Source organism: Gymnoscopelus microlampas (genome assembly GCF_963454915.1).
Source record: "Gymnoscopelus microlampas genome assembly, chromosome: 12".
NCBI lineage: Eukaryota > Metazoa > Chordata > Actinopteri > Myctophiformes > Myctophidae > Gymnoscopelus > Gymnoscopelus microlampas.
The window spans coordinates 24,808,132-24,830,369 of record NC_139949.1 but is presented as its reverse complement, the minus strand read 5'-3'; the positions used below and the strand labels follow the sequence as shown (position 1 = coordinate 24,830,369).

Below are 22,238 nucleotides of genomic sequence, written 5' to 3'. Positions count from 1 at the left end.
TCATTTATCAAAAAAACTTTTCTACAGATAGATAGATAAATAAATAAATAGATAAATGAATGAATTAATGAATACAAATAAATAATAAGACAAAAATAATAATAACAAAATAATAATAACAATAACAACAATAATAATAATAATCATAATGATAATAATAAAACATAAATGTAAAAAGATATTTAACATTTAATATAAATATTAAACATTTAACATTCTCTTAAATGGGCTGGGAGCCACGGAATGACTGCACTGTCCCTTTAAGAGAATCTCACCGTTGTGTGTGTGTACAACAGTGTGGTGGTGGGGCTTCAGCCACGAGAGCGTGTTGCCTGTGATGAGGCTTGTAATTCAGTTCAAGGAGGAGGAGAGAGCAGCAGAGAGACGGAGGAGAGCGAGAGACGCTCGGATAGAGAGAGAGAAACAAACAGGCACAATACAGGAGAAATAATGGAAGTGAGCATGATATTGTCCCGAGTTCTCAGACAAAAATGATTCATTTTGTTGTTTCGTCACGAGTTAGTAACGTTATTCGTTAACAAGAATAGTTAAAAACAGACCGGGGAGCGAAAGGGTTTGATTAGAGCGGTCACTGCCTGCCCTCTCGGCCGCCTCTCCGCTCATCACCTGCGGCTTGCTGCGTGCGGACCGTCCTGGAGGACCTGGAGCCCGAGCTGGAGGACTGGAGCCCAAAGGGGAAACTTTTACTGTCCGGGATGTTTCAACTCGGGTCTGAATTGTGGCTGTGATGCTGCCAGGGGGTCTGTGCGTGTTATCCACACGGAGAAGTCGCTATTATTTGCCATCATAAAACCTGCGTTTTGGATACTAGTGTTTGCATTTGGATACTAGTGTTGTTGGGACAGATTCTTCTAACAAACTGCGCTCGCTTGAAGACGGTTTGGTGACATATTGGAGAGGAATGGAGTATCGCCCAATTTCGGATATTCTACTGGTTTTACTGGCGTTCGTGACTTTGGTTAATGGTAAGTTCGGTGGGCGGTGTGGGTTTTCGGGACGGGGTGTTTGGTGGAGTGATGCCGGTGTTTATTGAATATTATTGACCAGTGGTGGAAAACGTGCTCACATGTTTTACTTAAGTAAAAGTATCAATACTGCTACGTAGAAGTACTCTTTTACCAGTAAAAGTCTGGAATTAAAATTTGACTTGAGTAAAAGTACAAAAGTATTGGTACAAATGTACTGAAAGTACCAAATGTAGAAAGTATTAATTATGCAGAATGTCCAATTTCACACGTTTTCAAATATATTAAATGTAAAAAAAATCTTTTGAAAATAGCAGATCTACAAGCTCACAATGCGTCGCCATGTGAGGTATTGTGAGCTTGTAGATCGGCTATTTTCAAATGGCCGAAATGTATATAGGGCTGAAGTGGCTGTGTGTTTTTTAATAATAATCTAAATCTATGAAGTAACTGGTAACTAAAGTATTTTCAAATAATTGTAGTCGAGTAAAAGTACTATATTTGCCTCTGAGATGTAATGGAATAGAAGTAAAACTAGTGAAAATTGGAAATACTCCAGTAAAGTAAAAAAAATACCAAAAAATTGTACTTAAGTACAGTACTTGAGTAAATGTACTTAGTTACTTTCCACCACTGCCTAATCTCTATGGAGTGCAGTTGCCCATATGGAGCCTGGGTGATGAGAGCCAGTGTTACCTTAAGGGACCATGCCTACTATTAGTAGCCTACATACATATAGGCCTATATTTGATACAACAATAATGACTTGCTTTTGTTGTAATTCAGTCTGTCTAAAGTATTAGAGTCTAACATCTGAAGTGACATCTTTACACATTTTAGGTAAGAAAACCAGCATGGTATTAAAATCATTATAAAACCCCTCTCCATTCATTAACCTATTCAACTCCAGTGTCACGTGGTCCTTGTGGTTCCTAAAGCCTCTGGCCTAATGTAAGGGTTGTTTTGTTCATCACTTTGTTCCAATTAAAACATGAGATGGGAGTGTGCATCCTCCCTATCTCATCAAACCCAGAGGCACACAGAGAGTGAGATAGGTTTGAAACCTTTGCTGTGGGTATTGGGCCGGGTGCTGTCAGGCAGAACCTCTGCATGCATAATGAAACTCTTTTCAAATCAGAAATCTGAATGAGGGAAAACCCTCATTCAATCAAGTACTGATTATTATATAAGTTTAATATCGGGGCATTGTAGGTAAGGATGGGACGCTAATCGCTATTATCGTTTATCGTGATAAAAAACGCTCACAATAATAGGATCGCAGAGAATTTAATTTATAGTGAAATTGTCTTCCGTCATACACTGGGATCAATTCACCTTTGCCGAGCTGCATATCCAGTACCACTTAAACCCCCTAGAATTGGTAAAACGCGTCTGTAAAGAACATACCTGATACAGTGTTTTTTTCACTCTCTAAATCTCTTTGCCAAAAATAGCCGATCTACAAGCTCACAACACGTTGCGTTGTGAGCTTGTAGATCTGCTATTGTTGTTCCACCCCAGACTATGGATGCTGGGGACTATGGATGCTGGGGTTCAAGTGGTTAATAAAAGTGGCATTTTGAGAGTTTTAAGCATATGTAGATTATCGCGATAATATCATAAATCGCAATTATTTTGGTCACAATAATCGTGATATGAAATGTTCATATTGTCCCATGCCTAATAGTAGGCATATTGTTATACTTACAGTATTCTCATACATAGGAGCCAACATTCCCAATGATGATGCAGAAAAGAATAACTGGAACATTATTGTTTTGTCAGAGCTTGGTGTCTTGGGAGCAGCTCTACTGCTGAGATGGCTTTTACAAGGCTGTAAACACTGGCTATGAACCCAGAGCATTTATGAACCAATGCAGCAAAAGTGCTCCCTCGGTGATCTAAGTGTCCTATGGATGTACAAAGCCTTTATTAAAGTTAAAGGAACTAAGTTATTCAACTTACTATTTTTTGTCTTATAGGTTTTTTCTTTACACCTTGGTGACATCCTTGCCTTTAATGGCTTTTAAAATAGTAACATTTTCTTTTGATCACAACTATCAAGTTGTTTCCCACACGGTGTATGCCTACACAAGTACTTCTTTGAACTCAGCTTAGAGACATCCTTGACCTGTCCAGTGTCCCCACCGCCTATTAGATCACCTTTTCACAAGTCCCTTCCTCCTGAGCTTTGAGAGTCACGTTTCAGGGCTTGGGCTTGAACTATTTTGCCAGTAAAATGACACTTGAGTCAATGCTGTTACTGTCAATCAACTCCATCAACGTCAGTCAGCGCATTGGTCGCGGGCAGGTCTGCTGAATGACTGTCAAGGGGCCATGTGTTTGCTGTGCTGCTCCCCTTTGAAGTGACTGAAAGTGGGGCTTTAAAACAGCTGTCTGCTCTCTCATGACCAAACAGGGCAGTAACCAGATCAATGGCCCACGCCAAACCTTTTACCCGGACAGTAATGACAGTCTGCAAAGACAGAAGAACGCAATCCACTTCCTTGATGGAAGAGAGGTGTGTGGGGAAGAGCCTGCAATATAGCTGAGATGGCAGATCATGTGGCACAAAAGCTGTTATAGTCCCATCATGTCTTTCATACTGTAGTGTATGATTAATGGTGTTGATGTTTGTTTATACAGAAGTGCTTGATTGACCCAGCTAGGAAAACACGAATTGACAGCTTAGTCTAGGATTGTGTGTGTGTGGTGCTCGATAACCGTGTCCCTTCACCAAACACATATTTACGTGTGATACTTTTGGGTAGTATTCTTGCATCGCTTTTGTCATTACAGTTAACTTCTCTGAGTAATTATGATTATCTCACTGGTGACGCAAATATTTAGGCTACTTGTCACAGCGTAACATAGATGACTCACTACAGCACAACACTGTGACATCCTTTCCTGTTTGTCTGTTATAACATGGAGCTGTCTAGTCTAGTGGTTAAGCCACACACAACACACAGGCTCTATATACTCTGTTCAGGCAGAATAGCCTATATAGGACAGTACTTAATTGGAGAAATTTGATGTGCAGAGAGAAAGAGAGAGAAACCATTTTTGTCAATTCAGAGAACAAAGACTTACAAATACATCATAACGAACAGTGTACCAGTCCTTACTCGCCCACCTGAATCCCCATCTGTTATCCACTGATCAATCAAGTCATCAATAGGTTAACATGTGTTGGTGAGATAATGTCAACTTCATCTATATACCACATCTAGCATGCAGGCACGATTTTCATTGAAATTAACTACGAAATGTAATTTAAAGGAGCGAAATTGGTTAAAGGACCAGACCACTTCCTGTCATCACAGATACATGCCATAAGCAAACGCTGCAACTGTGTGACTTGAAGATTTGTTGCCTATTTTGGATGTATTGCTTGTTTCTTGGCAGTTAAACAAAGTCATATTGATTCCAACCTTTCTTGTCATTGAACAGACACATACTCCAAATAATCCGTCACAGTCCAAGAATGACCATTACGTTACTGTTTGATGTAATCTGATTGGCTTAGAGGTGTTCAGACGGTGACGGTATACGTTTGGCATAAGAAAAACCTTACTACACAGTAAAATACGCATTGTTAATACATCTAAATAATTTGGGGTCCTTACGGGTCCATTTGGTTACATTTGTAAACTCTCAGAGTTAAATTCACACTCAGGATTTTACAGCATGGAAGCCAAAATAAACATGACATGAAACAGGAGAATATCCTGCTGCTATGAAAGGAAAACCACAAAACTGACACTATTTAGCAGTGGGTGCTGACAGGAACAAGTCAGTTGTCCCCTTTCCCTGATGGTCTCAAGTGTGACTGCCTGAGGGTCCATCACAAACTACGGCTTGAGCCCCTGGCTGTAGACAGATGGATGTCCTCAAGCATTAGGGAGGAGTGACCTCTCAATGCAGGTCACAGTGCTGAAATAGATTTGGTGCGAGGCTAACCCCAGGTCACTGCTCTCTGTTACAATGAAGTCTCTGTTATATAGCATACACAGTAAGAATCCCCAGCGTTCTTTTAACTCGGCGAGTAGTGTACAAATGTAACCAAGTGGACTCTTACACTAGAATGGATACATTATACTCTGAGGATTATCTTTTTATCCCAGAAATTAATTCTTTGGAAAACGTAGCAAGGGCTTGGTGTCCGTGTTTCAGAAAGAGACCTTGCTTTGTGCTTTAAAGTTTAAGTTAGGACAAAACATATTGGAGAATCAGTTTGCACTTTGTTGCAAGTTGTCCTTGAATACATTTTTGTTAAGCAAGTGGCATGTTTGCATGTGTCAGGCCAATCTAGCTTTATTCTATCACTTATGTGACAATGACAAATTATAATACTAATAATAAAGTTCCTTTTCTCTAACTACTTGTAACTACTTAATCTTAATAACATGATAGAAAAAGCCAATTGAAAAGCAAACGTATACTGTAGAGTGTAGACTAATGTTAGCACTTTGAACAGTGACATGGTTCTTAAATGATAAGGTTAAACTTTTTGTACTTCTGTGATATTTAAATTCACTTTCACAGAGATTGCATATAATGTCAGTATTAAGGTTTTAAATCAAAAGCATCCATTAAGCTTTTTTATCTCCATCACCTTTTCCCCTACCCTTTGTTTGTTTGCACAGTAAGTCCTTCAGGAGGTCTCAAAGAGCCCTAATGCAATAAAAAAGTAAATGAATGTGCTGCTATCATACTATTACAACACAGGAATACTGGCAACCAGGTTTCAGTTATAATTAACGTTGAGACATTTTAACATTACTTTTGCAAATATATTTACTGTCAAGTGGGGCTGCTCTTTTATATGAAAGACTTTTCAGGGAATGTTTAGTGGACATTCGTAGTCTTCTCTAATGTTGTTTCTGGCTACCCCCCATGTGCATGTCTCTCCATGCATCTGGAGATACGAATCTCCAACACCAAGTTTAGAAAGCGCAGAAGCAAAGCATTATTTTTGCAGGACTAGCTTTTCAAATAGTTTAATCAGATATTCTTGTTTCTCTGATTACAACCGTGGATTTGGATTGGGCAGACTAGTAACAGAGCAGTGGCTTGGGAGAAATATGCAGCAAGTGTTTTCCCTGTGCAACACAGATATCAAGTTCTCCACTCCTTTTATCAAGTGAGCAATCACCTGGCTGTCAACAGAAGACACCTCAGATACAGCCATTCCAATTGCTCTGTTTTCAGAGTCTTTGTTGTCTCTGGTGAAGGAGCTGTCTGTCATGTCGCTTGAAGAAGAGGGGAGGGGGTATACAGAAATTGAGAATCTGCTGTCAAGAGTCAATAGAAACTCCATTGTAAACATTCACAACCCATCACACCCACAGAGGTAGCTGTCACCTAGGTAGATTCAGAGGTGTTGAATGGTGAGAATGGAGCTTGGCATGTTTTCATGCCGTCAGACTGGCACTTGAAAAATCAGCATGTGGAATCAAACTGATAATGGACCCATTTTCAGTGATAGTGCATCGGGTGGTGGTGGACTGGAAGCGGAGTCATTTTGACAGGTGCATGCTGTTGCAGACTTAATGGCTATGTTTAAAAATGACAGGGCCAGCACCTTTTGAAAAATAACAGCTACTGTACCTGTTGTTGTTGAGTGAGCATGTGAGATTGATACACAGGGACTGGTTTGGGAAAGCACTAAAGCAGTAAAGCACACAGATAAATAGTGAAAGAAAAACAAAGATTCACAGACAGCTCTATTTGACAATTGACAGTTGTGTTTTATGTCTCATCGGGAAATGGCAATGAACAAAAACTGGCTTGGGTGAGATTGCAATGTTGAGTGCTTTCTCAGCCTCTTGATGACTTTTAAAAGTAGGCCTCTCCCCCTGACAGAAATAAGCCTCAATAGCAATTAGAGCAGTCATAATCAAATAGATCTAAACATCCACTTGCGGCAACCTTTAACTTTCTTTACTGTATGCAAACCAGACTAAAAGTCAAATAACTGTGGCCTCCTTGTCCAGTCCAGTCCAGTTATTATTATTACAATTATTATTCTTAGTATTAGTAGTATTTTGCCTGATTAAGAACCTGTTGGGTTGAAACCTTTTTAGTCTATAAATTAGGCTATTGGGAACTATAATACAGTATGCAGAATGCAGGTATCAATTTCCTTCCATCTTTATGTACTTTTATCCAGCACCTGGCCTAAAACAGGTTGGATAATTATGCATACAGCTACTCTACTGTGCAATTTGTGAACAAAGCCACACAAATCACAATGAGGTGTTCAGTAGCAAAGTCTCACAACAGGCTAGCTACTCATGTGCATATCTACATGGTCTACGCCTCATTTGGCCAAAACATTGATACAGCAATTTTTTGTACAAAAGTGCTTCACAAGAACAATGTTGGAACAATGTTGTACGACTAAGTATAAATCAGGCTTAACCAAGAGATTAACTGAGAAATTATTTTGTACACGCATATTTTTTAACTAGTTCTTCATGACTTTCACTTCATCAGGCTTTTCCTCTGTTTTGAGACTTTTGAGATCATATGGTTGAATGCTAATCCACACTATATACCTCAAATTTATTGAAAATTCACATTCGGTCAATCTGCCAATTTGAGAATGAAAAATGTGTCCAATCTGTTTTACTTTTTTTCCATTATAAGCATTGCCATTTGAATGATGGATTTGCCCTTTAAGAATTTTTAGGAAGTTTGTGTTATGACCTTTTCCTCTCCTAAAGTGATATGTGGTCAATATGATGTAAGGTGAATGCAGTAGCGTGTGTGTGTGTGTGTGTGTGTGTGTGTGTGTGTGTGTGTGTGTGTGTGTGTGTGTGTGTGTGTGTGTGTGTGTGTGTGTGTGTGTGTGTGTGTGTGTGTGTGTGTGTGTGTGTGTGTGTGTGTGTGTGTGTGTGTGTGTGTGTGTGTGTGTGCGTGCGTGCGTGCGTGCGTGCGTGCGTGCGTGCGTGTGCGTGGGCTTGTGAATGAAGACAGATCTAGCAAAAACATTATCCTAAAAGATGCTGCTTTGAAACAGGAAGCTAGTTGTGGTTAAACACTTATAAGGCTAGAGGCAGCTCTGGAGCGTCTCAGACATATGCTGTTCCGACATACATTTGCAAACCCAATGGATTGTTTATTGATGGGCAACACAGCTGGTAACTGTGCACTTTGTCCGTTCCTGCCAGAGAGGGTTATGGTGGGTGAACAAGCTGGGCCAAGCCATACACACACACACACACACACACACACACACACACACACACACACACACACACACACACACACACACACACACACACACACACACACACACTCTTTCGCTCGCACACACCTATGCACACACACACCAGTACATGCATATTCATAGTATTGTCATCCTATCTGTCTAAAATTCTTTGATTATCCATTATCAAGTTGGTAGTATAAAATACTTTTCTGTATTAATTAGGTTACTTATACTCTTCGATGTAGCCATGATGAACAGTGACATACACTTTCTCACTCCCTATCCTCTGCCCTTAATCACATTGAACGAGTCCATACCAGCTCAACTACGTGCAGACTTGGGACCGTGACTACAGTACAGATCCCATAGCTGTGGCAAGAATGCCAATAAATGCCTTACATTTTGGAAAAGTGAAAGATCAACCCATGTGAAATTTCTGATCGATTGGTCAACCTAATGAGGAGAAAAATGGATTGAGGATGGACAGACAGGCAGACAGACAGTTTTCTCTAGTAGTGTAGGATGGTTTGAGCAAAATCTAACGACGAACAAGTGTCTAGTAGCCACACACGTTAGTTCTGCCCTGTCTTTTAGAAGCCCCTCCCTCAGATTAGTCAGCTTTTGGAATTCTAGTCAACAGCTCCCCTGAGTTTTCGAAGGATGTTGAACTGTTTGCAGATTTAGGTTCTCAAAACATTTGATCGTTTGCATAGCTTTTGCAGTTTTCTCCGCTACCCAATATTACCAGGAGGAGCTGCATATTTGGGAAGAAAAAATAAAACAACATGATGTTAAACTGCTGCTGTTGGGACCAGCTACTGTTCACTAGTCCCTATCCAGCTGCTTTTTATCTTGTCAAATTGCCTAAAAACGGAGCCAAAACTCTGCAAGCTGCTCTCTCAGAGGAACTGGCTGTCCTCCTTGGAGGGTGTCATGCAGAGCTCTGTAAGTGGAAAATGGCATATTTTAACTTAGGCCTGCTGTGGGAGTTTGCTCTTTCTCTATATTCATGCACCCTGTAGTAAAAATGCCCCTAGCCATGGAGCCATTGATGGCCCAAACTGAGACACGATAAAAGCACTCAGTTTCCCTTTTGCAAAGACCCTGCAACAGAGGCTCAATTAAGGAGGTCGTAGCTTTATGGCTGTTAGTTTGCATTCTCATGCAAGTGTCTCATATTGTTGTCACCCCCCCCAAGGGTCAGAGAGTAGGAGGCTGGAGAGAATACACCCCAGCCTACCTCTTTCCCTCTCTCTACTGCTGCCAATTTCACTTTGAATGCACATTTGCAAATGAATTTGCAGGCTTTGGTGAAAGTAGAGAGCAGGAGGCGGAGGCGACTATTAGCTATAAAACAACACATTCTGTTAGAGGGAGCCTGGCTCATAGATGTGGGAGGAATGAGAATAGCAAGTGATTGATTTTTTTTGGTAGGGTTTTATTCTCTCCTTCTCTGAACCTATTCCTTTGTATTGGTGGTTTGTAGGGTTATTGTTGTTGTACCAGAACTGACTCGATCCTTCTGTGGAAATTAGCAGTGACAATTTATGTAGGATAGGGTGGGGAAGGAGGTTACACCAATGCAGGGCGGAGGGATTCGTGGGGCGGTGGTGGGGGGGTTAGCTCAGTTTAGCCTTAATTTCAATTACTAAACCACGCTGACTTGATGTTTTTTCTTTTCTTTTCTTTTTTTAAGATAAGGATTTGAGGTGATGGTGTTCACACTTCCATCCAGGATTGCCTTTTGCCAAGCCATGTCTTTTCATGCTTGACAGAAGTGAGCAATTATTCAGTTGACCTATTGCCAGTTCTGTAGGCTTTAAAAAAAATATATGTATCTGACAGTGCTGAATAATTAAAAAGTAAGAGGACTACTCTTGCCTACCAAAGTTTACTTCTGGGATTTGACTTTGGAATCTTGCTCATGTGAAACATTTTTAAATTTGACCATGGTGGTCAGCAGAAGTGATAGCTACTGTAAGTCAACTGTCCATATAGGCGAATAATGAGACGGTCCCTGGGCACTGTGTTGTAAAATCCCCTCCCCCATATTGACTGGTACACTGACTTGCAGCCAACAATCACTACATGTACCTGTGCGTCAACAGGATCAACAGTGCACATACACACACACAATAGACCAAAAAAACACATGTAACACATGGTAACATGATGGTTTGTTTCTTGTGTACAACGTGAAATGACTATTATTGGCTATTCCTTCAGTTTTCAGTAGGACTTTTGGGGCTCTGTTATTGGCCTGACTAAACCCTTTGACCCCTGCAACTGTCCCCCACGATTGGACCAATGTCCACTTCATGCCTCTACATGCAAATAGCTTGTCTGGCGGGATGCTGGTCAGAACCGTACTCAAGTGATATGTGGGAACTGTTGGGTTGGGATGTGTGCTGATTCTACTTTCCACAGGATGTAAATCTGCTCATGGATGAAAGCCCTGTCTGGTAAAATAGTATGTGTGTGTGTGTGTGTGTGTGTGTGTGTGTGTGTGTGTGTGTGTGTGTGTGTGCGTGTGCGTGTGCGGGTGGGGGTGGGGGTGTCTACTGCAGAACTTTGGCACTGGTGCTCTGCTCTCACACTTGTTTTATACCAGTAGAGAGAGACAAGCCTCTTTCTCAAGTTATAGATGAGAGGAAAATACGGCATCAGCACTTCCCAATCCTCCATTATAGAGAGAACATTACAGCACCGGTTTGTTCTCCCTATGGCAAAGAGAAACAAAACGAAACCAAAAAACATGTTGCTATTTCTCTCGTTGGTCTTGTACTCTGGCTGATATGTTTTTTTCCCTTCCCTTTTACTGTTACCCATGCTCTTGTTGTATCTTTTGTCATTTCCACGGTTTTAAAAGCCTTTGAACCAGTCCATTAGTGTGCATTCAACCAGCAGTGGAGAAATAATCCATATCAGGAAGGCATCCAGCAAGGCTTTTTTGATTTTGCAGTAAACGTCACTGTGGGCTCATAGGGTGAAAAAGTAATTAAATAGGGTGTGTGTAAGTGATATGTTTATGTTCAAATAAGTGTTACATAGCTATATTCTGATAGCAGTAGCAGTCACTGCACGGAACAGTAAATACATGTTCAGGTCAGGATACCAATTCTATCCAATTGAGAACTCCACAATTAGGGGGTTCTTACTACGTGTTCATATCACGTTCACGTGTTCACAGCAGAGTCTGTTCAGAATGCGCATGAATGTGATGTGTATCAGTGATTGCTATCAGATTATAGAGCTATTTTTTAACAAAAACATATCACTTTAACCACATGAATCTTATTCCATCCCTATTCCGGGTATGTCATAATAGGCGAACACTGGGCGATATTCTGCAAAAAGGTCTACAAAACAAGCTCACAATCTGAATGCATCTCACCACAACACATTGTAGATCAATTGTAGGTCGCTTGTAGGCTATTTTCAGAGACACGTTCACATCAAGAGATTGGATGTAGAGGGGAAAAATTAGGGGGCCAACTATAGACCCCGGGGGGCCCGGTCAGCAAAGTATGTAGGGTTTAAGTGGTTGAGCAGAATTGATATTATATTAATGTGTTTTCTGTATAGGCTTAGCATTGACTGACTTGTGTGTTGTGCCTGCTTTAAAGGGGAATACAGCTCAATAGGCTACATATTTTTGTGGTCTGTGAAAACTACTCTCACAACCCTCAGTTAGAAAAGGCTCATATAAAAATCGTTAATAATGAAAAATCCACACTATGCACGATGCCACCATCTGCACATTTTCTCTGTGTTCATACAGCTGAAAGATGAAGGAATTTGAAACACCTTTTTTGTTGCAGACAGCAGTAAATTACCTTCACTTACAAGAGTCGAGGCCGAGTTGCTGCCATAGCAGGATCATACTGTAAAAGCTATGTTAAGTGACATTCTGCTTTGCAGACCTCTTGACGATACTTAGCTCAGTCTCAGGTGGCGGCCTCTTTCCCTTTAAAAACCTGCGCTTAACATTTCCACATGGCTTGTTGTGACCAGCCTATTCTGTAAAATTTATGAGTCAGCTCTTAAAGGCTCCGTCCTGCTGAGTTCTTGCCACAGAACCGCACCCACCCACCCACCAGCAAAACCGCTACCAGTTTCTCGGTTCAGCCATGATACATGTGCTGCCTAAAAGCTATTAGTTGAATGGGCCCCACTGTGTACTGCTCAGAGACCTTGAGGGAAGAGAGGCATTTAATGAAATGATGACTGTTTTAATGTATTTATTTATTTTCATGAGAGAGAAGATGAACAACAGGAGGAGAATAGTGAATGTTTTACTTTCGATGCCTCAGTGCAGATTTTAATATGCAGAAAGTGCATTCTTCTGGCCTTATTGGTATTTTGAATAATTGTGAAATAATAACAATTTGGCCTCTCAAAAAAAGGAATAAAAGCAGTACATTGCTTCATGCACATGGATTAATGCATTTAATGTAGAACAAATGGGTTTATTCAGTTAATTAGCTGTCATGTTAGTCAATTAGTGTGCACTATATACTTAGTCTGTCCATTACATAAGCACTATAAAACCAAATAATGTTGTGAAACAAACAACTATACAGGGATTAATACAAAATGCTTATTTACTCACTTTGCAACTCAATGCATTTCTGAAATAATTGAATCGACTTTTTAGCCTTAACAAAAAAGCTCATGGAAACTCACTCAACAAATGACTAGTATATACCATTATATAAATATAAATTCAAGAGGAAAAGGAAAAACAGTAAAAATAAGTAACCTAACCTAACTTAGCACCTTTGGTATGAAAATGGCACCTTTGGAGAGCAGAGATGTCACCAAGTCCTTCACAGAGAAATAAAACAAAGTACATATGTACATAAAACACTAATATTAAAATAAAACCGCTGGTGACATAGGGCTGCAGTAGATCTCTAATGTACTGTAGGTAGGTGCCTGCCTGACCATGTTTTCATGGTAACTTTGAATTGGATTCTGAATTTGAGGGGGAGCTAGTGAAGAGCAATCTGTCACATGAGACCTTTTGGAGGCCCTGCATGGTCAAGCAGCAGCATTTTGGACTAGCATTTTGGAATGTAGAGAATGTAATTGCACTGAAATTTGCAATGACGATCTGAAGGGACTCCGTATCCCCCAACGACAAAAACGCTTCACTTTCAGAGTTGTTAATCCTCGAGCCCCAGAGGATTTGTCAATTTGAGGGGTAGCATTTTGGCTGGGGGATGTGACTCCCCTCCTTCTGCCCCCGTCAACTGTATCAAAAGTTTGAACGTTTGAACTCTTTCCTACACCCACAAGTGGAGAGGGAACGCGTGAGAACCCCTACCCGCCTTAGTCTCAGTGTAGCTCAGCTTATTAACTGAGTGGGAGGGGAAAAAAAGCTTTGCTGTCTTCCGAATGTGCGTGACAAAGATTCAAAAATAATGATGGCTGCAGCAATCAGGAGTGGAACGACGTTCTGTTATTCTGTCACACACCGCGAAAGAATACAGAACTCCTGGTGTCATTCCCTAAAACGCTCTCCTGCGGAAAATTTCTCTATAGCCTATGGTGCTTGAGATCGCGTTAGTGCTATTTATAATTAATTGTCCCACCAACAAGCTGTCATTCAACTTGGAGGAAGGGGCGGGCGGGGGGGGGGGGGGGGGGGGGGGGGGGCGGGGGGCTATTTCAAAGCTTGTCAAACGCCTGCGGGAATTACCTCGCCTCCATTTCTGTCCACTTTCTGTCTCTCGATTTATGTTAATGATTTCTCTCAGCTTTTCAGATTAAAAACCATTGGTGGTTTACGTGCAATTCTATGAATATTGAAGAAATAACCTTGAACAGGCTGCCATACAGAATTCATTGCTACATTATAAGCATTCTTTCATGCACAGAACGAATACACTAGAGATGCCTTAGAGAAAAGTTCTGTTTTCCTTGCAGCCCAAATAACCTTTCAGCCAAGTTCAGGAGATTGTTTTAGCCCTATGTGCATATTATTTCATTCATATATTTTGGCTTTATAATAGTGTAACATTTATTTTAAAAATATAAATATCTAACTGGAACAAACAACCTACATTCACAAGGCGTTCAGATTAGTTTTGCTCCATGTATTAGAGCCCGACCGTTTTGGAGAGACTGTCCTAGACCTCAAAGTGCACAATTTGTTTTAATTGATTAATGTTTCTATTTGACTTGTAAGCAAACAAATAAGGGAAATCACTTTTTGAGTGATACAAAATAAAATCATGAACTGAACTTTATTTAACCACTTATTCCAAATGTTTCATCACACACACATAGTGAGCTTGTAGATCTGCCATTTTTGCAGAATGTTTGCCCCAGAATAGGGACACCAGGGTTCATGTAGTTAAAATGGTACTCTGGGATTTTACTGTGTAGCAAACTCAATGTTTAGGTTTAGATAGCAGGGACTCAAATTTATGGGCTGGCTGCAAATGTTTTGGGTTGGACCATCCACTTTCCTCTTGAACGCAAGTGGTTGCAATGTAAAAAAGGCAGAGGCTCTGTGCTTTGTATAAGCCCTACTAGTCCTTTACCTTGTGTCCTTGCTTTCACGGCAATCTAGCACTGTACTCTTTGTTAATGGTGCTTGAAATGACACATTGTTTACTGCCTGGTTCTCTGGCCTGTTAGATTGAGTTCACCTCCCTGCATGTAGAGCATTTTTATAGCATTCTATTCTCTACTACTCTTCTGTCCTTTAGATGGAGCTTATTCTGCCTGATCTCAATTAACCCCTCCTTTCTCTTTTGCAGTCCTTAACATTGGAGGCCATTTGACTCAATATCACTCTTTTGTACTGAATGTGAATGGTGACGCTAAAATGATAAGGCAGGAAGCTCAGTATAATTACGTCTTTTTGTCATTTCTGCCTGGGAACTTTAATTGGTCCTACCACTGCAGACCCCTCTAATTAGTCCAAATCTAACCTGTATTCTCTCTCTCTGCCCACTAGGATCCCGGCCTCGGTTGGAAGATGCCGCTCCGCGTATCGTGGAGCACCCATCTGATTTGATTGTGTCCAAAGGTGAGCCGGCCACCCTCAACTGTAAGGCAGAGGGGCGGCCATCTCCCATGGTTGAGTGGTACAAGGACGGCGAGCGTGTGGAGACCGACAGGGAGGACCCCCGTTCCCATCGCATGCTCTTGCCCAGTGGCTCGCTTTTCTTCCTGCGCATTGTGCACGGCAGACGAAGCAAGCCCGACGAGGGCGTCTATGTGTGTGTGGCGCGCAACTACCTGGGTGAGGCGGTCAGCCGCAACGCGTCACTGGAAGTTGCAAGTAAGTGTCTTTGTTTTTGTTGCTGGTTTGCCTCTATCATTGTGTGCGCGTGTGCGTGTGTGCATGCGCGTTTGTGTGTGTGCATGTGCGTGCAAGGGAGTTGCTCCATGTCTGCCACATGGTCCCTGTTAATAACCGCTGTTTATTCTTGTCGTGTCGATTTCATAGCATATGGATGGAAAGGAAATTAAAGGCATCTCTGTTGTAAGTGCGCAGCGGAATAACCTGGTGATGTAACACCATCGACAATAGACAAAAGGTGGCAAGAATTTCGATTTACTAAAACAATTTGCCGTTATGCACAGTGTTTATAAATACTGTGGATATGTGCTGTTGTTTTCAGTACAGTGAAACGGTCCAGGCTATCAGTGTAGTGTGTATAGTTCCAGTATAGGATGTATTAGGAAATGATTAAGTTATGAGCACAGACACGGCAGATAGATAACATTGTTATAAACAGATGGTCAAAAGCAATACAATGACTCAGCATGCAGTGAAGAGCTGGGCAGTGCAAGCAGATTAACCCATTCAATCTGGAACGCACCTGTGTCTCTTACATTTTTTTGGCTATTAAAAAATAGCAGATGTACAAGCTCATAGCGCAGCACAGAGTGCCGCACTATGAGCTTGTAGATCTGCAAAAAAAAAAAAAAATCGTGAAAATGTGTGCAAATCGTTGAATATATATATACATTTTTAACTCAAAATGTCTTCTGGGGGGTCCCTGGAACAAAATATTTTTAGATGGGGGTCCGCGGACAAATACACATCATTTTGGAGGTCCTGGATTGAATGGGTTAAGACATATTCAGATAGTGGCAGTTTTGTTGTGCATGGTGGTGTGTGAATTGACAGCAACGATATGCATGTGTATTAGGGCTGTTTTGGAGGCTGTGTGGGTCTGGCTGGGGAGAAAATCTGCTCTGTGCAAGGAGCATCTCCAAAGGACACTGAGGTCTCTTATCGTGGGCATCACTCAGCAGACTTAACTCTAGATGTAACCCTCGACCTTGGTGTCGAGTCTCGTGGCAGCTTTTCACCCCAAGGCCCCCCACCTGTTCTGCCCCACATCACATTTCCCCCGCCAGCCTCAGAAATCCCTCCTATCTGCAGTGCCGGAAAGTAACTAAAATACATTTTGTTGCTGTCGAGCAGAAACCTCTTATCTCCATATTCTAACTTTTTGTGTTTTTTTCCGTAAATTAATTCCCTACTTGATCACAGTACAGCGTCACACAAGAGCATCAAAAGTAGCAGATCCGCAAGCTCAAAACGTGGTGCAAAGCGATGCTGTATTTTTGAATTTGAATACTGAAAAGTGACATTTTTGGTCATATGAGGTTTCCTCGGTTTACTCAAGTAGTTTGTAGTTAAGTACAATTTTGAGGTACTTTAGCTTTACTTCCATTCCTCAATACATCATACTTACTAGGCAATTATTGTACTTTTTATTTGACTACAATTATTTGACAGCTTTTAGTTTCTAGTTACTTTGCAGATTTAGTCGTGATGCGACTAAATCCCAGAGATTGACAAGTTTAGACTTATTACTTGGGCAGTCTAAAAATATTTAGATTTTTTAAATTTATTTGAGTATATTTTGATGTCAATACCTTCGTACTTTCACTCAAGTAGATCAGGCCTTTTACTTGTAAAGAGAGTATTTTACTACTTCTATTTAAAATTTAAAAAATGGAGTACTTGTTCCACCACTGCCTATCTGTTCTCCCCCGCCACTGTGAAGAGTCGGACCTCTGTCGTATTCTGACCGTCTCTCTCTGACTGGCCCGTTTAATGTAGATGGCCGACAGCCCCGGCGAGGAGATAACAGCTGTCGCCACTGGACAGGAAGACTGACTGGGAAACGTTCTTGGTGGGATAGGGGGGTGGGGGATGGTTGACTCACTAGCTGGCAGTAAAATCCTCAGTGATCATTCTACCCTGAGAGTTGAATAATGATCACAGAGGATTTTACTGTGCAACTTCTTGCAGGCAGATGTCAGCTAAAATAGAAATAAGACGACCTCCTGTCAGAAGGTCTTCCAAAAGGCGCCGTCATTTTTATTTCCTGCACAGCAGGACTGCTGGTGATCGTTAGCACTCTAATGAGATGTGTATGGGGCCAATTAGATTTCGCTTTCTATTAGATTAGAACATGTGCTATTGCCTTACAGGGTCATAGGTCATTACAGTTTTGACAGCAGCAGAGGTCATTTGAATTTAATATCGAAGATATTATCGCGGAGTATGTTCATGAATTACATTGTAAAACTATTTTTATGTTGTCACATCACATGCCACTTTAAGTTGTATTTTATTGGTCAAAAGATTGACTGACTTTGGAGTCTTGTGGCACAATGTATGTATTTTACAAATATTTTACACAAAATGAGCATCCGTTATCTTTACTCATACAGACTGGTTTGAGCTACAACACTTGCAGTCAGCAGCTTTTAAAGAAGAACCAGTAAATGTTTTTTTCCCACTCCTCTTTCCTCTCTGGCCTCTTGCAGTGTTGTCCACCCTTAAAACTCAAAACCATTCCAGGAATTCCTCATTGCGCTAACACAAACCAGCTGAATGAGGGAAAAGACTCACGGTACAAAAAACGGTGAAATCCTAGACTCCCGTCATACACCTTAGGGCGTGCATGGTGTTTTCCTTAAAGAATCTAGAGACCTAACCTAATCACGATGAATTTCCCCAGACTGCTTCTTCCACAGAAAAGTGCAGATCTTCTGTCTGCTATTAGAATGACTCAGCTAAACAAAGAGAAATAAGCCTACCCTTGACGCGAGTGAAGACGAGTAACCTAACTTGGTCTCTTGTTCTCTTTTGTTGACTTTCACAAGGTTCATTGTTTAAGCTGTAAAACTTTCAGCACTTATCAAGAGTGTTCCTGGGGGAATGTTTTCTGAAATGGAGATTAGCGAGCATGTGCTATATAGCAGGTTCAGGATTCAAGATGAAAAATGCCTCCTCTTTCTCTGCTAGTTATTTTTAAGCTATGGCACATTTCATGTGTTGATAATATGGTCAAGCCAAGTGCCCTGGACATTAAGGGCTTGATAGACTTTGTTGTGTCGCGCACCGAAAATAACAAATCTACAATATCGTAATGTGTTGCAACAAAGTTCGCTGTACAATTACGTCTAAATCACCCTTAATACTGGCAGCACTCGTGACAAATTGCTAGCAGCCGCTGCAGATAAAAAATTAAATAAAAGGAGTAATAAACATCACTTTAAGTCGAACATGACTTGTTTTGGTGACAATATAAAAACACTCAGAAATCAAGGGCCACATAATTACACGGTGACGGAACAGACTGATGAAAACATTGCTGTCAATAAATATTGAGCAAGTGAAGGACAGTTCACCTTAAAATCCTCAGTGTGTTTTACTCTTGAGACTCTAAAAATTTATTAAAATGGTTGGGTTAATTCTGGTCAATTCTTAAAATCAGCATTAAATGCAGGTTCTCTGACAGTTTCGTCTCAGCCTATGTACTTGCCACTAAATATACATGTGTGCAAAAGTCTCTATCTGACTCATATTCACGTGACTTAAAATGAAAACATTGCATGCCAGCATGTCTTTGGTATGATAATATCTGAGTGTGAGTTGATGTGAATGAATTTGCGATGCCCAGTCCCACTAGCGTCTAGTGACCAGCAGCGCATTGGCTCACTGTCACAAAGAACTAATTCAGTGCTCCGTTGTCGGGCAGCATCAATTGAGTCTCCAACCGCATGCTGTGAGGTTGCACAGGGCCATGTTTACAGCCCAGAGGGCTTTCCTTTTTATCCAATGCTTCTGTGGAATCCACTCCCAGACTCCTCGCTTTGATATCTGTGTCTCTTATTCCAATCGGCCATGCAGACTGTCTGTCGGTCAGTTTCTCTGTCTGTCTGGCTGGCTGTACACTTCCTCCCTGCCCAGTGTTTGGATCCTCTGGGAGATTACTTCTTTTTTTTCAATGTCCACACAGATACACAAACAAACAAATGTGTGCAAACACACAACTCATTTCCCAGGTCGGCATTTCCTCTCTTTAGATAACAATCTTAAATGCTGTTTCAATTCTTCAGCATGCATGCGATTGGAGGAAAATTGTAGCCTGTGTGTCATGTTTCCCCTTGTTCCAGGAAGACAAAATTGTTAGCCTCATTTTCATGTTGGGTAATAACACACATGTACATGCACAAACACACACATTACCCTGCTACATTTTGGAGCTCAGACTCCAGGGAGAGAAGTTCTGTAAACATTGGCATGTGCCAGTGTGCCAGCTTAGTGCCAGCCTCCAAAGCCATGTCCTGCCAGCCCTCTCCCAGCGTGGTGCCAGCGGGGCCAGAGATGAGACCCTGTGTGTTCATAAGCCCAGGTAGCGGTGCCAAAGGGCTCAGCGTGGCATCAATGTGCCATCACAACATGGCCCTTTGTGTGGCACGGTCTCACTTTACTGTTCAGCCGAAGACTAGGAGCCATCGAGGGAGCCGAGAGGGAGTCGTGTGTGTCGGTATTGCGTGTGTGTGTGTGTGTGTGTGTGTGTGTGTGTGTGTGTGTGTCACAGTGCTGGCTCAGAGCCAGTGCTGTGGGATGGCTAGTGGGTTCAGGAGGTTTAACCCTTCACAGACTGGTTCCAATCACCTGCTGGTGCAGAGCTGTTGAGTATGGATTCAAGTACAGAAACTTGAATCAAGGTGTGTTAGTATACTATCAGTGGTACAGTAGTGTGAAAATACCTAACTATATCGATGGAAGGCGGCTGTGTGTGTGTGTGTGTGTGTGTGTGTGTGTGTGTGTGTGTGTGTGTGTGTGCACACGCGCGCGTGCGTGCGTGTAACTAAATCATTATGCCGCGACAAGTCATTATTAGATCATATTTGTAGTAATATTTTAGGCTGTGTGTTGTAGCGTAGCCTCAAATTATTAAGCTACACTATGAGTAAGACAGTGATATCTGAAAAACAGAGAGGGTTAGGCCAACATTTAGACTAAAACGTGTTCTGTAGCTTATAAAGTGTCAATGTCTTGTATCCTTTATTTTGGAGTGCTGCTTTTTCCCCTTCGGTGGTATTTGATTCAAGTTATATTTATAGCTGAGTACCCACTGCCTAAACAAAAAGGCATCCAGAGGAAGCGCACCTGCTTTTTGTCTTACCTGTCAATGGGCATATTTCAAAAAGTGACTACGCTATTTCAGGTATTGATGGAGCTTCCTATTAACATGCAGTAGTGGTTCCTAAATGATGTGCCGAGGCACACTGGTGTGCTGTGAGAAAAGTCACAAAACGTTTTGAATTTTTTATTTTCTTATATCAGTTTATTATTCCCAATTTAGCAGCAAATTCCTAATAATATTTTAACCACTTGAAGCTGGTATCCCTATTTTGGCCATACCGGGGGTGGGACGTATTATTATTATTTAATAGAAAATATATATAAATGTTACTTAAAAGATGAGATTTTGATTTGCACATTGGTCTGCCTTGGGCACTAAAAGTTTGAAAACCACGGCAGTATTGATTTTGGGCCTGTTTGGAACTGCCCCCCATTATTTTTTGGTGATCACAAACAGAGGCACATAAACACATGTGATGTCAGTCATGTCACATGTCTATCTGTAACCCTAATCTATGTATGTTTTCTGTATGCATCAGACACAGGAATACACATATAACATTGATGAATGAATGAAAGTGAATACATTACAAACACAGCAAACATTAATTCATGCCATTGAAGCACTTGACAGGTAATAGCCTATATATTATGTTTGATGCACAGTACGCATCAATCATTCAATGTATTCTCTTATATTCAATGCACCATTTGATGTATTTGCATGCATTTGTTTATTAATCTATGTGTAGTTGTCATCTGCCACTATGACTCACTTATCTCTTCCTTTGTCTAATGCATTCCATTCCTGCATGAACTAATCTATACTATAGTGAACGTGTGCATTATGTGTGCACAACGTGTTGTGATACGATCTGCTATTTTGGCCATTTCTGACAGTTTTCTGACATCCCAATATAGGGATGTCAGGTTGAAAGTGGCTATTATCTATATATCTATTGGGACGACCAAAACAACAACCTCTAATATGTCTTCTACTACGTATATTCTTTCTTTGTACGTATGGGTTTTCCACACTAATCATGTCGATTTCACACATAAAAGAAATAGCTAGACGGCGGTACTTGTCGGATGCATAATAGTCAGCCAAGCACAACAGCCTGAGCATACGCAGTATAAAATCCTCGGTGGGGGTAATTCTACTCTGAGAGTTAGACACCCACCCCAGGGTGGGTGTCTGACATTCAGAGACCGCTGCACAGCCACTCCAGGCTGCATTGTTGAGTGTTTTATACCGCTGACACTTTTATTACAGCTTCTACAACGTCTCTACTGACCAGTTTTATGGCTCATGAATATTCAAGCCACCGAGAGAGAGATGGGTGTTTTGTAAAGGCGGGCGGGCGGGGCGGTGGTTGGTGGGGTTCAGAGGCATTTTCAATTGAAACTGACTGATGGGGGTGGGGGTTACATCTGACTGAGGCCTTTGTGCCCTACCTAGCACCTCAGAGGTTGTTTAGAGGTCACGCCTCCGAGGTTCAAGATGGCAGCTGCCCTGTGGTATGTAGAGAATGAACAGGTGAGGAGGTGAGGACGGGGGTCCATGGAACCCCTGTCCCTCTCTGTCGTGTGTGTGTGTGTGTGTGTG

General features: G+C 41.4%; 1 protein-coding gene across 1 annotated transcript in view; it reads left to right on the top strand.

Annotated features, from left to right (window-relative positions):
- The first annotated feature begins 413 nt into the window (after positions 1 to 413).
- Positions 414 to 22,238, top strand: part of robo3 (roundabout, axon guidance receptor, homolog 3) — an 84,161-nt gene continuing 62,336 nt past the window's right edge. The window contains exons 1-2 of the mRNA XM_084075212.1: positions 414 to 986; positions 15,176 to 15,502. Of these exons, the coding sequence (XP_083931338.1) occupies positions 923 to 986; positions 15,176 to 15,502 (391 nt within the window). The 5' untranslated portion in view covers positions 414 to 922. The remainder of the gene's footprint in view (positions 987 to 15,175; positions 15,503 to 22,238) is intronic.